General features: G+C 40.4%; 1 protein-coding gene across 1 annotated transcript; it reads left to right on the forward strand.

Moving 5' to 3' along the window:
• The first annotated feature begins 1934 nt into the window (after positions 1 to 1934).
• On the forward strand, positions 1935 to 17482 carry tbc1d10ab (TBC1 domain family, member 10Ab). Its single transcript, XM_046861878.1, has 9 exons — positions 1935 to 2550; positions 10707 to 10806; positions 11340 to 11447; positions 11597 to 11703; positions 11904 to 12018; positions 13081 to 13146; positions 14369 to 14558; positions 15417 to 15571; positions 16524 to 17482. The coding sequence occupies exons 1-9, from the start codon at positions 2372 to 2374 to the stop codon at positions 16929 to 16931; spliced, it is 1428 nt and encodes a 475-aa protein (XP_046717834.1). The 5' UTR covers positions 1935 to 2371; the 3' UTR covers positions 16932 to 17482.
• The last annotated feature ends 3423 nt before the right edge of the window (positions 17483 to 20905 follow it).

The raw sequence follows: 20905 nt of genomic DNA on the forward strand, positions 1-20905 counted from the left end.
ACAAAAGCTGCTTCTCAAAGTTGTTGGAATTTATTTGAACTCTTTTTAGACTGAAAATGAGGCCAGCAGTGTTAAAAAGTCGCTCACAGGCAGCAGATGTGGGTGGTGGAGTGTTGATAACATCTTCAATAGAGCTGCAGAACGTCATTGGTAACAGTGATTAAAAACAGTGAGTAAAAAGTACCATCTATTGAATCATAAATGTAGTTGAGTAGAGAGTAAAAATTGCCCAAATCTTTGATACTCAGTAAAACTAGAAAGTGGCCCAACAATTACAAGTACTGTACATTTACTTAAACACTTTACACCACTGTATGTTTTTTCTGACCCAAGAGACGCCTTTTACTAATGCTAAATTGACCATCGCCAGCTTTAGATAATGTACATCATCTTTAAGTAAACAAAATAACTAAATAATAATTGAAGTATGTTTAATGTGCTGCTATAGATAATGTGTCAACTGAGAATTCAGCAGTGATGAACTGTTATAACTAATATCTGTTCTGCTTTCTTAGGAACTCTGGGATTCCTACCAGAGAAACCAGAGCAGATTTCAGCTCCAGATTTTGCACCTTTCTATGAAAAAAAAGGCATCATTTAGGGTCAATCTTGCTGCATTGTATGCCACTGTTTGGTCAAATTGTTAATTCAATAAGACACTCATTTACAATGTAAACTGGGTGCAGTGGTGTAAAGTATTAGAGTAAATGTAATACGTTACTGTGCTTAAGTAATTTTTTTGGCTACTTTCTATTTTTACTGAGTAGCAAAGATGAGAGCAATTTTTACTCATTACATGTACTTTTAACTCCACTCTATTTTAATTGACAATCACTGTTACCAAATACATTTTGCACAGCAGCTTTATCCGCCATGCCATATTTATTCTGCAGAAGATGCAATATCATCGCCATTTTGTTTTTTTCCATTGAATACTACTGATTCTTCTCCTTTCTGGGTCTCATAAAACCTAAATGCAATGGAAATAAAAGACAAAGTAGTAAAACAATCTTTCATTAAGGGATTTTCAATTAACAAATAAAATGATAGTGTCATGTCTCAAAGTAGAAGAGCCATTAGTATTCAATAGACAAATAGAATTCAATAAATTGAAAGTAAAACCAAATATTCAGATGTCTTGGTGTTAAAGACTAGCACATTTTTGATCCTACGTTCAATATGAGTCAAATACTCAAGTACTGTTCAACTCAGATATTCGAAGACATTCACTCATGTCAAATTCGAGTTGGTGACATTTAACTTGACCAACTTTCAATAACATCCTTCCATCCAAAATGCCAAAAATCACAGAATGACCAGAATGTTGTATTTTCATCCAAATTGAGGACACATTTATACCACAGCATTTTGCACTGACATGCCATTCATCCGGTTTGGACCATCATTTGGCCTCCACAATCACCCCTGATCTAAATCTACTTGTGGTGGTTTAAGATGAGTTGGACATGAGAGTGAAGGATAAGCAGCCAACGTGCACTCAACACCTCTGGGAACTTCTCAAGATTGTAGCAAACCAAGTGACTCCCTCATGAATGTGATGAGAGAATGCCATGAATGTGCAAAGCTGAAGGTGGCTACTTTGGAGAATCGAGAATATAAACATATTCTGGGTTGTTTAACAGGTTTTTGCTTACTATATCATTACATGCATGTTCTTTTATAGATTGGATGTCTTCAGATTTAATGTACAATGTTGTAAGTAATAAAAAGAAAGAAAGAACAAACACTGAAGGACAATGTACTGTTTATAGTTTGAACAAGTAAAAATTGCAATTATTAGCTGCGGTATAAAAGGAATAAAGCTGATGCAATTCTATAAGAAGGTATGACCTGCTTTATGCTTCATAATTTTCCTGCAATAGCAAGTATTATTTAGATTACTGCTCACTTATTATTTATTTTATATTTAGGGGAAAAAACATTACATTAATATAGTTAATATAGTTTGTTAAACTAGTTAGCATCTAGAAATTGTTAAAAGTAAAGCTTAAAACGGGGTTTATTGAAGATCTGGCAACCCGCTCCGCTTCCATTCTCTTAGTGACGTTCTTTAGCATCAGCTGAATATTTGAGAGCGAATATATAAACCGTGACAGAAATAAATCAGTGGATTTTCGGTAAATTACACGAATAAACCATTAATTCGTGTACGATATGCACTAATTGAATGAAAAATTAAATAACATGCTGCCAACGAGGCAGAATTTCCCTAACAGGCTAAGCTAAGCTAATATAGGCACCCATAAGGAGGAAGCAGTGTTGCCAGTCCCCGGCGTTGAGCTCCGCGGTGAGACGCTAGAGTCAGTTCTGCTCCGAGAATCTGGATGGGGAAGAAGGTGGAGGACAAAAAATGGCTAAAATTCATATTCAGGAAAACGGATTGAAAAGTTTCAGGGGCACGACGGAGAGTCTGTCGTCGCCACACAAATGCGACTCCTCGGGCTCCGGGTCCGAGCTGAACGGCTTCACCGAGACCCAGGCGGACCGCTACGGTTTCATCGGCGGATCTCAGCGGAATGCCGAGGACCCGTGAGTTTCTTCCTTTAATATTTCATCATTGATTTTTAGTGATGAAGAAATGTTTCTACTTTGCTGCTCGGACATGATAACACTCTGGAGAAGATGGACACGGGCACTCTGGTTTCAGTGGAGTGCCGTGCAAAAGTTTGTGCACCCCTTCCTTCCTTCTCTCCTTCCTTTTCCGGATCCAAAACCATGTGTTCTACTTATAATTCCATTTTCTGTTAACAAAAAGTAAGATTTTAGGCCGTGTTTAGAATATTATTTATTTTTGTTGGGCAATTTATAGTTTGCATCGTTGGTGATGTACTTTAGTATCAGGATTTTTCAAGATGGTTCTGGAGACACCAGGAGTCTGAAGGCAATCAATCAATCCGTCTTCTTCCTTTCTTTCCGTCCTTGCTTTTTTGCTTCCTTCCTTTCTTGCCTTTTTCTACCTTCCTGACTTCTATCTCTCCTTGTTTGTTTTTATCCTAACCTACTTCTGTCCTTTCTTCCATCCTTCTTTCTAGGGCACTGTCCTTTGTTAGTTCCTTCTTTGCTTAATTGCTTCCTTCCTTTCTTACTTCTATCCTTCTTTCATTGCTTCTATCCTTTGTTCATTGCCTTATTCCTTTATTTCTTGCTTCATTGCTTCTATCCTTCTTTCTTTGCTTCTATCCTTCCTTCCTTCCTTCTAGGGCACCGTCCTTTGTTAGTTCCTTCTTTGCTTAATTGCTTCCTTCCTTTCTTACTTCTATCCTTCTTTCCTTGCTTCTATCCTTCTTTCCTTGCTTCATTCCTTTCTTCTATCCCTTTATTCCTTGCTGCTATCCTTTTATTCTTTGCTTCTATCCTTCCTTTCTTCATTGCTTCCTTTTTTGCTTGGTTTCTTCACTGCTTCCTTTTTGCTTGATTTCTTCCTTGCTTCTATCCCTCCTTCCTTTCTTGCTTCCTTGTCCAGGTATAATTGGACCCCGTGTTCATCCTGGAAGCCCGGGTGTGAGGTGCTAATGCATGCTGATTGGGAAACCAGAACCTGTGATCACACATGAACTGGAATTTATGAACAAAACACATTATTCCTGTACATGCGTTTAAAATAATCCTCTGCTCCAGTGTTACTCCAGTGAAAAAGTGTAATGAAGTGATAATGAGAACTGTGTGTGAACCTCAAATGCAGTTCAGTGTTTCATTGTTTTGCATTTTCCAACTTTTTATTCCAACACGGTCGATATAAAGTACACACTTCAGAGCGACACGTTCCTCTGAAACGTAGCAAAGTAACGTGTGGTAAAGTAAATAAGTATTTAAATACTGCCTTCCTGTTTACATGCACGTGTCCATCAGCTGATAACCTCAACTATGATGGAACTATAAGAACGGACATTCGGTATCACCTAGACGAGGATGGGTTCCTTTTTGAGCCCGTTGGCTCTCAAGGTTTCTTCCTCACACCATCTCCGTCAGTTTTACTTTGTCACATTCCTCACTGGCTCGCTTATTAGGGATAAAATTAAAGGTGCTAATTTCTGGCACTAAAATTCATTCAAATTAATTCAAGCTGCTTTGGGACAATGTCGATTGTTAAAAGTGCTTTACAGATGAAATTCAATTGACTTGAATTGAGCTGTCCACCATGGGCAACCGGCGTGTGTTTGGGAGGAAACCGGAGAACCTGCACATTGGAGAAACACGTGAAAGTGCACACAGTGAGAAACCTGAGCTTCAGGAGCTTTGAAGTAGTACTGGCATTAATTACTGTCCTATAGCACCAGAGCCCAAAGAACTAAAAGAAACACAACACAAAATAAACAGATGAAGCAATAAAATGTCTTTATAAATCTTAATGTCAAACATTTGTTGTTAAGAACACCGGCCCATGTATTTGTTAAGTCAAATAAAACTCTACTAAAGAGTTCAAAATCATTTTTTTATGTTATGTGTCTAAGAGGGGAAAAAGTCAAATGTAAGTACATGAGCTTTACTGAGGTGTCCAATCACCTAAAAAGCATCGGCATGTCTTCATAAATTCCGATGTCTCACTATGTTGATGAGAAAACTAGCCAAAAGGACATGCCCAAGGTTCAACCCATTATGTATATGAACAATGTCCATGTTAGTGCACCCATGTTGCTGCACCTGCGGCTAATCTGTAAAAAGGCGTAGTCTGGCGCAAGCTATTGAAGCATGCTGACACTCTGGTGGATGTGGTTAGCTTGGGTTCCCAAAGTATGTCATGTACCCAGCGCATGCGGCCATAGTCATCTACATGCGGCCATGCGTTTGTTTTTTCATAGGTTACTGGGTTCCATTGTTCTTTCGTCATGGCATTCTGGGTAATATTGCAGGCTGGAAACGTTCGCTAGAAAGATATGACTGACTCTAGATCAACAGGATGTAGCAAGTTACATAGTCAGATGTATAGATATTGTATGTTTTCAAAAGGTTGTGGATGCCTAAGTATACGATTGTAATTGGAAGGTGTGTTGAACATCCCATTCCACATTTAGCCCCACCTGCTGTTATTTTGACCTCACCACTCCTTTGGGAAGATGTTCCACCAGATTTCTATAGTGTTTGGGGAACATCATCAGTGCTCCTCTATTAGAGCTTAAATTCATTAAAGACCACACAGGTTTGGATGAACCTGAATTTATTTTAGATTCCTCATTACATTACGGCTAGAGGTCAACCAATTAATCGGTTTTGCTGATTAATCGGCACCTATAGTTGATTGCTAGAGCTACTGGTAAAAATCCAACCAAGCTATCTGTATCGGTATGATCCACTATCGGCTGACCTCTAATTACGATGCCTGTTTCCTCTCGGTCAACCGGGCGTTAGAAACCATCGTCTGTTCGGTATAAAGACCGAAGTCTGTTTCCAGACAGCACAGCTTTGTTGTAACGAGCGAGGTCTGGACTTTGCAGCACTAAAATCAGTTTAACATTTGGAGGTAATTAAGGGCTTAAAAGGCACGTGTGTCCGCTATGAATACGCCGCTATGTGCGCTGCACAATCCTGCACTTGTATCCGAGTTCTTTCTCACGAAAAAAGGGGTCAGCTGAGCAATTGCAGAGTTTCTGATGTGCTCTAGGGACGTATCGTGCTGTTCAACATGCACAATATCGTCACAATGGATGTGGATTTTAAAATATCTCCACCGCCTATGGAAAGACTTGATATGAGCAGAGTTCGAGCTCGTAGGATCAAACTGCAGCATTTAAACAGAAGTCTTCTTAAAGGTAGGGTGTTTTTGTAACACCCAGTTCCAGGTTTATTCTTCTGGGAAGGCTTTCCACTAGATTTTGGAGCATGGTTGTGAGGATTTGTGTTTATTCATATGATGTATGAGGAGGTCGGGGGTGCAATCAGTGTTTTCAGTTCTTTCTGAATTTGTTCAGCGGGCTTTGAGCTCTTGGCCGCCCATAACCCTGTCGCCGGTTCACCACTGTTTTTATATATCACAAATAGTGTACATAATATTTCTATTTAAAAAGTGTTGATCTTTGCAGTATGATCCCATCACGTTTTTCTGAAAACCCAGAATGTTCTCATTCTCAGGATATGCAGTGTGAGTGGAGGAGGACCCTTGGTGAGAAAAGTAGTGAGTCATAGTGTTTTTTTTAAAGCCTTCTGGGGTCTTGATATCATCTTTGAAACAATGTGTCCATACAGACTCAATGACATTTCCTTGTGAACGGTGATAAAGCTGGTCGTGATGGAGACATTCAGGCCTCAGGGCCCAGTTTCCATACTCCGTTTTTTCCTAAACTTGTTAATGGTGTTGTACTGCAATGCTTAGAACCACAACTTCTTTTCTGAGATGCTTCGATGGACAAAAGTATTGGAACACTTGACCAAACTGAGACCTCAATGTTGGAGGCACGCAGTTGTATATAACATTACATTTTCCCTTCACTTCAACTAAGAGAACCAAACCTGTTCCAGCATGACAATGCCCCTGTGCACAACACCCACTTACATGGGGTTCGAGTGGAAGATCTCCTGCTGCAGAGCTCTGAACTCAACCCTACTGAACACCATTGTGATAAATTTTTCCTGCAGGCCTCCTCACCTCCTGTACATCAGTACCCAACATTACTAACACCCCTGTGGGTGAATGAATCTCCACAAATCCCCAAAAATCAACCTTTTTCATTTATGGAATTTACAATATGCCCTACATGCTCTTTATACAAATAAGCAGCTATAAGATTAAGGGCCTTGCTCAGGGGTCTGGAATTTGGAGTCTGGAGCTTGGTGTGGCTGGAATTTGATCTCTCAACCTTCAGAGCCAAACTCCAATGCTTTAACCATTAAGTTACCACATCCCCTAGTTCCACAAAATCTAGTGGAACATCTTTCCAGAAGAGTAGAACTACAAATGGGAACTAAATGTGGAATGGGATGTTCAAAAAATCACACAAACTTCTGCGCAGGTGTACAGGTATACAGAATATTAAAGGGAGCAAAGTGTCTTGAATATTTCTTAGGCTTTAGGTTTCATGTGAATCTTTTATGAGGTAAAGGGACAAAGCTCAGCTGTGCAGTAATTTGGTTAAACATCACTCAGAGATCACGAGGTCCAAACCCAGGACTCGCACATGTTTTAGTCACATGTCTGTAAGTTATTGCTGAGATTTTTCTGCTTTGGTTTAAAGAGTGTAAACTTTTTTTTTTGTCTTTGGAAACACACCGAAACCACAATCCAGAAAGAGGTTTTCAGAAAATTATTTACATGTGCAACCATGTTTATAAAATCCAATTCATCTTGTACTGTGGGCAGAGCGAAAGGTTTGAGACGAGACATTTTATCCTTCTTTCTTACTGCAAAATGGTCAGTAAATATAAACAAAGTTCAGAAATTGAAAAATATGTATTAAAATATTAGTATAAAAATATTTCAGATGCTTCATTGTTTACAAATTTGGATTTTAATAATAAAAAAAACAACAAAAAAACCCTTAAAATCCAGTTTGTTTACTTCAAATCCTGGATGCAACCAGACAAATACGAAACAAAAATCAAAAATGGACAAAAATTTGTGGACACCTGAGCATAAGATTGGTATGTTCTTTCTGAACATCTCATTCCACATTTAGTCCAATTTGCTGTTAAAATATGCTCCACTCTTCAGGAAAGATGTTCCTCTAGATTTTGGAGTGTACTTGTGGAAATCTGTGCAAACACAAGGGTGTTTGTAAAGTCACGTATTGATGTTCAATAGGATCGAGAGCTCTACAGCAGGAGATCTTCCACTCTAACCCATGTAAAGCATATCATCATGTTGTTGGTTTTGTGCATTGCCATGCTGGAACAGATTTTGGTCTTCTAGTTCAAGTGAAGGGAAAATGTCATACTTCTATATTCAAAAGAAGTCTTTTTAAAATCTTTGTTTTTTCCTTTTTCTTTTTAATTGCTTACTTTTTTTTTACTTTTCTCTTCCTTCGTCACTTTGTCTTTCATTCTCATTACAGCTTTTTCTTCTTCCTCTTTTGTAGAATTAATTCCTTATATATATTTTTTTCACATCCGAATGAACTGGTGCAGTACAAGCATCTCGTCTCGTCTCGTCTCAACTCATCTCGTCTCCTCATCTCTCAGTGACTTGGCTGCATTAAGTTTTGTGCTTCGTTCCAGGAAGTACTCTGAGTAGGAAGGAGAACAAGAGGAAAGTTCTTTCCATGGCTCAGGGCTTCCTGTTTGCACCGAATGTGTACTTCCTGTCAGGGGCCGCAGTGACGCTCTCGCCCTCTCCTCTCTCTTTCGCTGGAAACAACCTGCTTTTCACTATAAACCACAGCAAATTTCACTCGAGCCTTGTTTCGTTTCTCTTTCACCTGACCATTCAGTTACAGCTGCATCATCCTGTAATCTGATTATAACTTCTAATCCACTTGTCCTTCACATGTAGTGGCCTCAGGAGCTTACCTACTGCTATCTCTAAAAACAACCCCCCCCCCCCCCCCCCTTTCATCACTTCCTCTTTTTGAACAACATTTCAAACCTGTGTATTGTCTGTTTGTGTCTTGTCTGTCCAACTATTCATTCATGTCAAAAAATGCAGGAATAAATCTGCAGTAATAAATTAAAAAAAACTATAATATCAATACTATAATATTATTAATATAATATATAATAGTGTTAATATTAAACAATACAAATAATTTTGTATAAATGGTTTAGTTAATGCATTTGCATATTTTAGATTATAAAATTCTTTTTTTTTTTCTTTTTTTTTTTTTTTTTTTATATGAACAATGCTTAGTTCCTGAATTGTGTGTGTGAGAGTGTGTGAGAGTGTGTGAGAGTGTGAGTGTGTGAGTGTGTGAGAGTGTGTGAGAGTGTGTGTGTGTGTGTGTGTGTGTGAGAGAGAGAGTGTGAGAGCACGTGTTTACCCATCAGTGTGGCTTCCGGCCATTCTGTATGATTAATTGACCCGTAACAATAATAAGCATTAGAAATCTTTTGTAAAGATTTGTAGAGACTAGATTTTGGAGTGTTCTTGTGGGGATTTGTACTTCTTTAGCCCACAAGTGTGATGGTAAAGTCAGGTACTGATGTAGGTTTGGAGTGCAGTCAGCCTTCCAATTCATCATGTTCAATATGGTTGTATAGTCAGAGCTCTATAGCAGGCTTCTCAGGATCTTCCATGTAAAGTAGAGGTAGATTGATGGTGGATTTTATCAATACAGAGAGCTCAGTTGAATCGCACTGGCCAATAACGGATTAATCAACTGATTATCGACTAAAAGTGGATACTGGATTAAAACGTAACATAAGACTGTAAAATAGTGCTGATCTTTATTAAAAAAAAACAGTACTGAATCATTAAAATGTGCTAAATAACATAACTGTGAATGTTAATGATTTTAATAAATATTGAGGAAAATAAAAGACATGCATTTAAACTGAAATAAAAAGTAACACTCCAAATAAATAAAAACATTTACATCCTAAATAAATAAAAAAGTCACTTCATATAAACAGCACGTAGAGTCAGTGATTTGCCTCTAGAGGCCGCTTACATACTGTATAATGCAACCCGGAAAAACTATCGGTATGGATTTTTGCTGACATTTTAGCCAAACAGTTCCAGCAATCGACTATTGGTGCCAACTAATTGGCAAAACCAATTAATCGGTTGATCTCTAATGTAAAGTATATCTTCATGGAGCTGACTTTGTGCACAGGGGCATTTATATGCTAGAACAGGTGTGTGGGTCTCCTTTATCAAGTCACATATGACTGTGAAAGTCACTTGTCCCAATATTTTGTCCATGTAGTGTATGTCTTATCATTCTTTTTATATCCTTATGGCTGAAATCATGATATAAATATCTTTATTGTCTTTCTGTGGTTTATGGAGGTTCATTGCGCAGCTCGCCATGAATCTGTTGTGCACATGGATGGTAAGAATACGTGAAGAGCACACGTGTTTAACAGCAGTAGAGCAGACGTATTTTGTGTAAATGGTGCGCATGTGTGTATGAGAACAGTATGGCGCAGTGCAAGCGACATGTGAAAACTAGTAAAGCTGTGTAGATGTTTCTCAAAAGACTCCATCAGCAGGTTGAATGCTTCAGGAATAAAGCAGTAAATGTATAACATGCGGTAGTGGATGTAATGTATCTGATGGTTGATCTTATCTAGTGGAGTTGCAGTGTAATACACACCCCAGCTGAAGGCCTGGTTTTGTCCTGTGATGATGAGGATGATTCAGTTGTTTCCATGTTTCCTGATGTGATTAAGCACATCTCCCCACTCTGGGGTGGTTCGATAAAGACTGCTTTTCATCACGAGAAGCACTGGGAAATCTTTTCTCCCACACTTACACACACACAGCCCCGGGGGTTGAGCGTTACTGAGAAACATGGAATCTCCTGACCTCAATAGTTTGAGAAGAAGACAGCGCAAGTCTTTTTTATTTTTTTTATTCAAAACTCTCAGGGAACAAAATTGTCAGTTTGTGACAGATGGACGGACAGACCAAGCATGTAAAGGAAGAAATGGTGGGAGGGAGGGAAAGAGGTAGGAAGGGAGGAATGTTTTTATTTTCATATGCCATCTATTGAATGTCCTCCAGATTTACTTTTAAAGTGTACATACAATGAAAAACAATGACCTGTGAAACCGTGTGTGTGAAAGAAGACTGATGGGTTTCTTATGTCCCCCAACAGAGCCGAGGACGTCCCTCCCGAGGTGTTGAGACAGAGAGAGTCGAAGTGGCTGGAGATGCTCCAAAGCTGGGATAAGTGGATGAGCAAGAGACACAAGAAGGTGAGTTCAAACATCAGGACAGTAGAGGTCTGACTGACCAAGACTGGTATGGGCTTTTGAACATCCCATTCCACATTTAGTCCCTATTTGCTGTTACATTAACCGCAAACCCACCCCAATGTGCCACTAGATATTGAAGTGTGTTTGTGGAGATTCATTCAGCCACAAGAGTGTTCGTAAAGTCAGGTACTGATGTAGGTAAGGAGGCCTGGGGTATATGTTAGCGTTCACATTTCTCATGTTCAATAGGGTTGAGCTCAGAGCTCTATAGCAGGAGATCTTCCAATTCAACTCATGTAAACATATCTTCATGGAGCTGGCTTTGTGCACCGGGGCGTTGTCATGCCGGAACATTTTTGGGTCTTAAAGGGAAATTTTCATGCTACAGCATCTAAATGTCTAATACAATTGTTCCTCCTGACTCTGTGCTAACAGTTTGGGGAAGAACCACGTATGGCTGTAATCATCAGGTGTCTCAATAAATGAAATACCCCGAACAGAGTCGAGGTATTTAATAATCGGTTTGTCTCCAGGTAAAGCTGCGGTGTCAGAAGGGTATTCCTCCATCTTTAAGAGGTCGTGCCTGGCTCTATCTGTCTGGAGGAAAGGTGAAGAGGGAGCAGAATCTACACAGGTTCCAGGTAAAAAGTGATCATGCATTGAACTTCTCCAACCTGCTTGAAGCTGGTTTACTCATTAGCACAGGGCATACTGATTTGGTGTTCAGTGTTTTTGCTGATTTTGCGTGTGTGTGTGTGTGTGTGTGTGTGTGTGTGTGTGTGTGTGTTAGGAATTGGACAGTAAAGATGGTGACCCAAAATGGGTGGATGTGATCAAGAAGGATCTCCATCGACAGTTTCCCTTTCATGAGATGTTTGCTGCACGAGGAGGCCATGGGTCAGAAGCAACCCTTATTAACTGCGTGTTTGTGTCCATGTCGTTTTATTGCGTATATTGTGTGTTAAATAGGGCACGGATCATAACCAAATGTTAATGAGTTTGTGTGTGTGTGTGTGTGTGTGTGTGTGTGTGTGTGTGTGTGTGTGTGTGTGTGTGTGTGTGTGTGTGTGTGTGTGTGTGTGTGTGTGTGTGTGCAGGCAGCAAGATCTGTTCCGAGTGTTGAAGGCATACACACTTTACAGGCCAGAGGAAGGATACTGCCAGGCTCAGGCTCCCATCGCTGCTGTGCTGCTCATGCATATGCCTGCCGAGGTTAGCGTGCACACACACGCACACACACACACGTTTTATACTAGATCGATCGACCGCTAGTTGGTTTTAACGATACCGATAGCTAGGATCGTACTTGCGGAAAACCGATACTAATGGATATTAGATTAAAATAAAAACATAACATTCCATGTAAAATGACACAAAACTTTATTACAAAAATAAAAAAAACAGCACCGATTCATGAAAATGCGAAATAAAATAAATATGAATATATGAATGTAATTCTATAAATAATAAATGTGAAATAATAAATATAATATTGCGCTCTCCGTGTAAAAGTGGTGGAGGTGTACCTTAGAGTGTACCAAACCTACGATTGGTGATTGGGGCAGACTGAATGTGGAAGTGCAGTGGTTTTGCTGTTTGCAGTGGTGATGGACAGGTTGACAGACGAGGTCAGACAGGAGTCTCCGTGGACTATGATGTTTGCGAAGGATATTGTGATTTGTGGTGAGAGTAGGGAGCAGGTGGAGAAGAGCTTGGAGAGCTGGAGGAACGCGCTGTAGAGAAGGGGAATGAAAGTCAGTAGGAGTAAGACTGAGTACATGTGTGTGAATGAGAGGGAGGACAGTGGAGTGGTGCGGTTGCAGTGAGAAGAGGTGGAGAAGGTGGAGGAGTTCAGGTACCTGGGGTTAACAGTGCAAAGTAATGGAGAGTGTGTTAGAGAAGTGAAGAAAAGAGTGCAGGCAGGGTGGAGTGAGTGGAGAAGAGTGATAGCAGGAGTGATTTGTGATAGAAGAGTATCTGTGAGGGTGAAAGGGAAGGTTTATAGGACTGTGGTGAGACCTGAGATGTTGTATGGATTAGAGACAGTGGCATTGAGTAAAAGACAGGAGGTTGCGCTGGAGGTAAAATGACTGAACACTAACCCAGTGTAGCTCAGTGTGTTTGCGACAGTACAAAACTGCTGATGGTTTTATTCCCAGATATTTTTAAATAAACGTTTTATTTAAAAATTTGCACGACGTCATGGCGTCTGAGCAGAGTAATAGATTCGCTTCATCAAATCCTTTTGACGTTTTTGTTCTTGTGTATGTTTAGGATGCATTTTGGAGTTTGGTGCAAATCTGTGAGAAATATCTGCCTGGCTACTACAGTGCAGGCCTGGTGAGTGCATGTACACACACACGCGCGCACACACACACACACACGCACAAGCACAAAAGGTGAAATGGATGATCCCAGAGCGTAAAGTCCCTTCAAGCGGATCAGCGGATTTGAGTTGTTTATTACAGCCACTCTGACTCAGCATAAACTGAGTGATCATAACAAGGACGTCTCAGAAAGAGAGGATAACGCAGTCACAGTCCAAACCAGGCTGGTGAAACATCAACCCAAAAAGTTTTTGGACACTCTCTATCGTACTGTACTCTGATTATAGAAAAATATTTGTGTTTCCTACTGTTGCTCAAAGATGCAATTGAGAATTTGTAAAAAAATATTTTTTCTAAAACAAAGGCTAATGGTACGTCTACCTTCATCTGAAAACATTTGAAAACGCCATTTTCATCAAAAAACGCTCCGTGTCCACACCTTTTGTTTTCAATCATTTCCCAATAGTTGCTCATCCACAGCGAAAACGTCTGGAAACGCTCACATTCCTGCACACGTTCAAAACATAAGACGCTTCGACCGGCGTCATTTCCGCCTGCCCTTTATTTACTTTCCAGCTCTCTGAAACGTCGCGGCAACGACTACAAACACGTCAATGTTTTCGGAAGCCTCGTTTTCTCACACAGTCCACACTACGCCGCAAAAATTTCGAATTTATCTACTTTGGAGAGCGTTCTCCAAACGGAAAAATATGCCTTTTTTTTTAGGAGCAGCCTCTGAGCGCTGCCAAAAGAGCGGCGCTAGATCGGATCTACACGGTTGTGATTGATTGTCACGTTGTGAGGCAGCAGTTGCCTGGACAGTACAGCGCCCCCTACCGTGGGACTAAACATGGAAAACATCAGCGATTCTGATTCTATTCTAATAGTCGGAATTCAAAATGATTATTTCAGATGTTAAATACGGTCTTAAAAAATCTTTAGGGAAACTACATGATTGAATGAAAAATGTGTAGGAACCATGAATACATTATAGTTCCACTAGGGGATTAAATTGTTCAAATAATAATAATAAATAAAAACTCCAGTATATTTGTAAAAACATTTAGAACTGACTGAAATAGCATGACTGTGAGTCTGGTCTCATCTCATGATGTTCATCTGGAGCTATTATACTTGTACAAATTTGCATTTAGTTCCTCTTCCGCTAGATTACAGTTAAATCGTTCCGTGTCCAACCATTTGAGAAGAAAAAAACACGATGTGCATGTGTGTAGGAGGCGATCCAGCTGGACGGAGAGATCCTGTTCTCTTTACTCAAACGCGTCTCCCCGGTGGCTCACCGGCACCTGAAGAAGCACAAGATTGATCCGGTGCTCTACATGACCGAGTGGTTCATGTGCGCTTTTTCCCGCACGCTGCCCTGGTCCTCAGTGCTGCGTGTCTGGGACATGTTCTTCTGCGAGGGTTGGTTCCTCACATTATCACTTGTGCACACACCCAGTTTTCCTCACATACATTTTAAAGCTTTGTGCACGATATAGACAAAAGTTTGTGGACACCTGAGCATAACCTGCTATGTCTGTTTTAAACATCCTATTCCACATTTAGGTCCCGTTTGCTGTAATAATAACCTTCATGCTTCTGTGAAGATGTTCCGCTAGATTTTCGAGTGTGAATGAGAAAACATCTTCACAAGGGTGTTAGTAAAGCCAGGTACTGATGTAGGTGAGGTGAGGAGGCCTGGGGTGCAGTCAGCGTTCACGTTCATCTCATTTACATTTATGGCATTTGGCTGACGCTCATATCCATTTATCTCATTTTTACAACTGAGAAGGTGAGGGTTAGGGGCCATGCTCAAGGGCCCAGTGACAGCTTAGTGGTGCTGGGATTTGAACTACTGAACTTGAAATCCAACATCTTGACCACTGAGCTACCACTTCCTGTAATAGAGTTGAGTTCACAGCTCTATAGCAGGAGATCTTCCACTCCAACCCATGTAAAGTGTATCTCCATGCAGCTGGCTTTGTGCACAGAGGTAATGTCATGCTGGAACAGGTTTAGGTCTCCAAGTTTAAGTGAAGGGAAATCCTATACAATTGTGTGCCTTCAACTTTGTGCTAACAGTTTTTGGGGAAGAACCACATATAGCTGGAAAGGTCAGGTGTCCCAATACTTTTGTCCATATCGTGTAATTTTGAGACATTTTTTCATAATGGTCATTGAGCGCCCTGTTGTTATGATGTCTAGTTGGTTTCTGTACTGCAACTCGACTCCAGTTGATGGTTGGACGACAGGTATTTTATTTTGTCTGCACTTGTTTAGGAGTAAAAGTCATTTTTCGTGTGGGCCTGGTGCTTCTGAAATGCATGCTGGGATCTCAAGAGAAGCTGAAGCCATGTCAGGGTCAGTACGAGACAATGGAGAGACTCCGGGCCATAGATCAGCGCTATATGCAGGAGGGCTTCCTTATTAAAGAGGTAAATCCCCCCAAAACCTCCCCCACCCCACACAAACACACACACACACACACACACACACACACACACACACACACACTTTACATTTCCTTCTCATTAGTCTTAAAAATTCTTAAATTTGACTTTTTGAAACATGCAGAAACCCTGACACACACCCATGCTTGCTCACATAGAAAACGCTCTTGTGTTGTTGTTGTTGTTGTTGTTTTAATTAGCATCAGAAATCAAATTTTTCTTTTGCACTCTGAATCAGTCGAATGTCAAATGGATATGCTACAGTTTCCTCTCACATGCAGGCAGGTCATGATTTCTTTATTGTAGTTCCAAGAGGCAACATGTAATTATACGTGTCCATCTAGTGGACAGTGTGTGTCACTGCAGGATTGATGCCATGTATAAAATGTGTCGTTCACAAAAACCCTGTTTGCAGCCAGACTTGAATTTGCATTGAACCATGATGAGATTTTTATCAGACAGCTCTAATTTGGTTGCAGTTTTGCCAGATTGAACTCCTAGTGCTGTATCAGATGTATTATGTAAATCCGGTTATAGGCCAGGACACATCCACACCCTGCTGTGTTCGTTGTTTCCAGTTGATTCAGTCAAAAGATCGGAGTCATTAATTATTGCAATTTTGCTCTGCTTTTGGGTTTTAGTTCTTAAATGTGGCTTTAAATGACAGATATTACATCTATAACATGAAGTGGTTTGAGTTATTAGATTTAAATCTCTCTTAAATGCATTTTGCATTACAAACTAAATTCAATAAAAAAAAATGTATTTAATGCTTTAAACCATAGACATACAGTGCTTACTATAGATATAGAGGCCACACCTTATTTTGACAGGCACAGAGGCCACACCTCCTTCATTAGCATAAAGTCTCTTCAACATTGTATGATTAATGACTGATTCTCTCATTGATCGTAATTTTATTTTTTTTTCCCTACAGATTCTGGAATTACCGGTGTCCGAGCGAGACATAGAGAAGGAGCATCTCGCTCAACTGCGCCGCTGGAAGGAAACACACGGAGAACTACACTGCAAATCTCCTCCCAGAATGCACGGCGCACGAGCCATCATGGCCGCCGAGCCTCCCAGCCAACAGGACCTTCAGCAGAAACCCACCATCATGGAGGAGCCGGTGCAGATCATCACAGTTTCTGAGGACGGCGAGAAAAAGAAAAGCAAGATGGATAAACGGAAGAGCAAGAAAGACTCTGCATTGGACACAGGCGGTCAGAACGAGGCACCACAGGACCAAGACTTACCCAGCCAATCACAAGCACAGCTAAAGGACACCAGTCTTCAGGCGTCCAATCAGAGTTTGAGCAGTACAGAACAAGACACGTACCTGTAGCGTGCCACACGGCGCCTGTGCCAACATCTGAATGTTTACTGCATCTGAAGACTTTCGGCTCATTCGGCCGTCTCTCAGGTTTCTGCATCCGGTGTGAATGGATTTCCCAGAATGCAATGGGAGCAAACATCCTTGTGCTTCATGAAGAAAATTCTGGGAGTTTTTTAAGGCTCAAGAATGTCCAAAAGCTACGTACCATATTCGGCACAATGTTTAAGAGAGATTTTATTTAGTGGTATGTGGTTGCAGCAGTGAGATGGTACACTACCTGTACAGCTCGGATGCTAGTGAACATTTCTATTGTTATGCTAGTTACAGACGGCACTTACTAAGTGATCAGACACGCGCAAAAACGAAACGGAATAACTCTCAGATATAGCGACACTAACGATAAAGAACTACACCAGCAGAACACACCAAAACCTCATTTTACAGGCAGATATTCTGTATTTAATGCCAGCTACAACACAATGACGGTTCGGTTTGTAATGATCTGTTTCTAGACCTAAAATAATGTTTTGTTTTATAAAGAGCACAAAGGGAAATTGTAATGCACGTATATTGGTCGTCTTTTTTTTCCTAAGCAGACCAGTGACTTGTAGCCTGGCAAATGTGGTGCAGAGATAATCGGAAACGCAAAAGGGCTGAAGTTTTTTTTACATCGGGTGCATTTTTGCAGCTTCTGGTTGCCATCTGTTCATCAGAATGTTCCTTATGTGCCAATGCCCCAATTGCATGTCTTTCCATTGGAGGGGAAAATGGCTGAGAATGCTTCGATTGACATTCTATAAGATTTACAATTCCGTTATCAAAATCATTCCATCGGGAGAGGTTAAAAGTAGCCATCTTTTTTTGGTTTATTTTAGATATTGGGAAGCTTTTTGCCAGTGTAGGTGCCACCCATTTGTTGGTATTTATATTGCGTAAGAAATAAATCACTATAGGCCTGCCACTTAATGAATGAGAGGTTTTGACCACTAGGGGGAGCTATATACATGCGGTTCGATTAAGACCAAATATGTCTGTTTTCTTGCTTAGGATCACTGGGACCACACCGTGCGATTCACAGTATCTCTCATCACATGGTCATGATGCTTTTGGGTCGCATCCACCCCGAATTCTAAAGGGGCATGTGTCCCGATGTTCATACACATACACAAGATCTATAGACAAAAGTTTGTGGACACCTAAGATTGGGGTGGGATTTCTGAACATCCTATTCCACATTTAGTCTCCATCTGCTATTATAATAACCTTCACTCTTCTGGGAAGATGTTCCACATCAGGTACTGATGTAGGAGAGGAGACCTGGGATGCAGTCAGTATTCCTACAGCATGTGCAGTTGTGCTGAAAAAATGATCAACCCAACACACAGACTTGATTATTTTCCTGTAACAGCATAGTGTTTCAATCCTCTTATACAACACACATCTACTGCATTATAAATGTATTAAAAAAGAACAGGGAGGGGTTTTTAAAATCCGTTTGTTGTTGTGGTCGATGGTGTGGAACGTCCCTGAAACAAATTAGTTCCTGTTTTCTCTTGTGTTATAGCAGCTATAAACAGACATTCCCCCTCTTTCCTCCTCTGTCTTGAAGATAAAGAAAAAACCCCAGGAAATCCCAAATCCCTCTGTTCCCGAAGCCTTTCCCATAATGGAAAAGGGAAAACGGACAAGTGACAAGATGAATAAACCTCATCATGTTAAATGCAATGTTCTATTTATGCACTAAAGTGTAATATATATATATATATATATATATATATATATAAAGACCCTGTCACGTGAAGGTCACCTGACTTTTCCTGTTATCTGTGGTTCTTCTCCAAACTGTTACCACGAATCTGGAAGCACTCAATTGTACAGGATGTCTTTAGATGCCCTGTAATCAAAGTTTGCATTCACTTAAACTTGGAAACCCGAACCTGTTCCAGCATGGCGATGCCCCTGTGCACAAAGTGAGATCCTTGAAGATCTGGTTTACATGCTTTTTGGAGGACGATCTTGAGTGACCTGCTATAGGGCTCTGATCTCATCCCTACTGAACACCTTTGGGATGAATTGGAACGCTGCACCCCAGGCATTTCGTAATACCCTCATGGCTGATGAGCACAAATATCCATAAGCAAACTCCTTCCCAGAAGAGTGGAGGGAATTATGAGAGTTAATTGGGACTAAATGTGGAACGTGGTGCTCAAAGAACACATGCCGTACTTATGACCAGGTGACCCAATACTTTTGGCTGTGTGTGTGTGTGTGTGTGTATATATATGTGTGTATATGTATATATATATGTGTGTATATATATATATATATATATATATATATATATATATATATATATATATATATATATATATATATAATAAAAATATGATAATGAAAATGTTGATAATGACTGAAATGAAATGAGGTGTGTGTGTGTGTGTGTGTGTGTGTGTGTGTGTGTGTGTGTAATTGTACAATTCTGTGTATGTTTCTGATTGTTTTTATTGTTGGTGTTTTTTTTTCTTTTGGTGGGGGGGGTGTTCTTACATAGCTGTTTGTAGGATGTTCTGTGTAGATCTATGCTGTGTGTGTGTGTGTGTGTGTGTGTTGACGTTATTCAACAAATGGTTTGCACTTGGTCACTGCATTTCTTCCCCTGTTTACTAAACAACAGAACCTATTTGTTTGTAAATCTATTTTGGTTATGACCCTATATGGACACTACAGATGTATATGTTTTAGAAAACAGAAATGTCCATCTTTATATGGCTCTATATTTAGCATCTGAATTTCTGATGAATGAAGAGATGTTTCCAATACTCTCTCTAGTCTTTCTGTATTAAATTTTTTACGTTGTATTTATTGCGTTTGGTGTTGCTGGAGCTCACGATCTTCCAAAGTCTAATCCAAAGTGCACTACCTTAACCACTGAGTTACCTCCTCTGTCTGAACGGTTGAGCTCTGAACACATCGGTAAGAAGCAAAGCACCACACACCATGTGTTTCTTCTCACCATCATACCTACAACCGGGGTGTCTGGATATTTTTTAGATTTCATCGATAACCAATGGTGGATGAAACACACAAACCATGTTGACATTGGCATTGGTCAGTATCTATCAAAAGTGCTCCAAGGAGGGAACATTTATATCCGACACACCGAGTAAACACAGTTTGTACACTTATATCAGATACATACACAATACAGGACATTTTAAAGGTGTACAATTATTCACTGTAGTCTATCAGTTGCCTTGCATATGAATTGGCACCTCCTGGGGAAGGTTGGGAGTTTAAACCCCAGTATTGCAAAGCTGCCACTATTGGGGCCCTTAAGAAAGGCCCTTAACTCTCTGTGCTCCAGGGGCACTATCATGGATTCGCTCTGACCCCAGCTTCCTAACAGTGCTGGGATGTGTGAAGAAAGAATATCACTGTGCTGTAATGTGACATTTCTGCCTTTTTCTTTACACTGTACATTACTGGAAAACTTCTATCTGATCTAAGTCTACGCAGAGGCAGTAGATAGAAACTGAAGGCTAGAGGTGGATGAAGGTTGAAGCCACTGTACAGGGAAAAGAATACGGTCTAGACACTGACTCTACATGTAAGTGTGTGCAATAAAGTGGCCAAATTGGACTTTTACAACCACTTTTTTTTTTCACAACCGAATCATTCATGCTATTTTATTTTCCCTGGTTATATACATCGTTCAGAGGCGACGCATTCCGAGTCTCTGTGTGTTTTTATGGAATCAGGCAGGAAAGAAAGAGAGATTGAGCGAGGGATGAGAGAGGTGAAAGACTGTTCTGTGTGGCTCATCCTCCCCCGGACACCTGGTCCTTCACACACTCTTTAGGCTCTGTGTCAGGATTTGCATGTGAACGGTGCTGGCGTTCTGTTCCTCTCCCTGTCTCTTTCTTTGTCTTCGGAGTCTCTCCTTTCCCAGCATTTCATTGCATCCTTCAGCGGATGTGACACAC

This window comes from Silurus meridionalis, chromosome 11 (genome assembly GCF_014805685.1).
Source record: "Silurus meridionalis isolate SWU-2019-XX chromosome 11, ASM1480568v1, whole genome shotgun sequence".
Lineage (NCBI taxonomy): Eukaryota > Metazoa > Chordata > Actinopteri > Siluriformes > Siluridae > Silurus > Silurus meridionalis.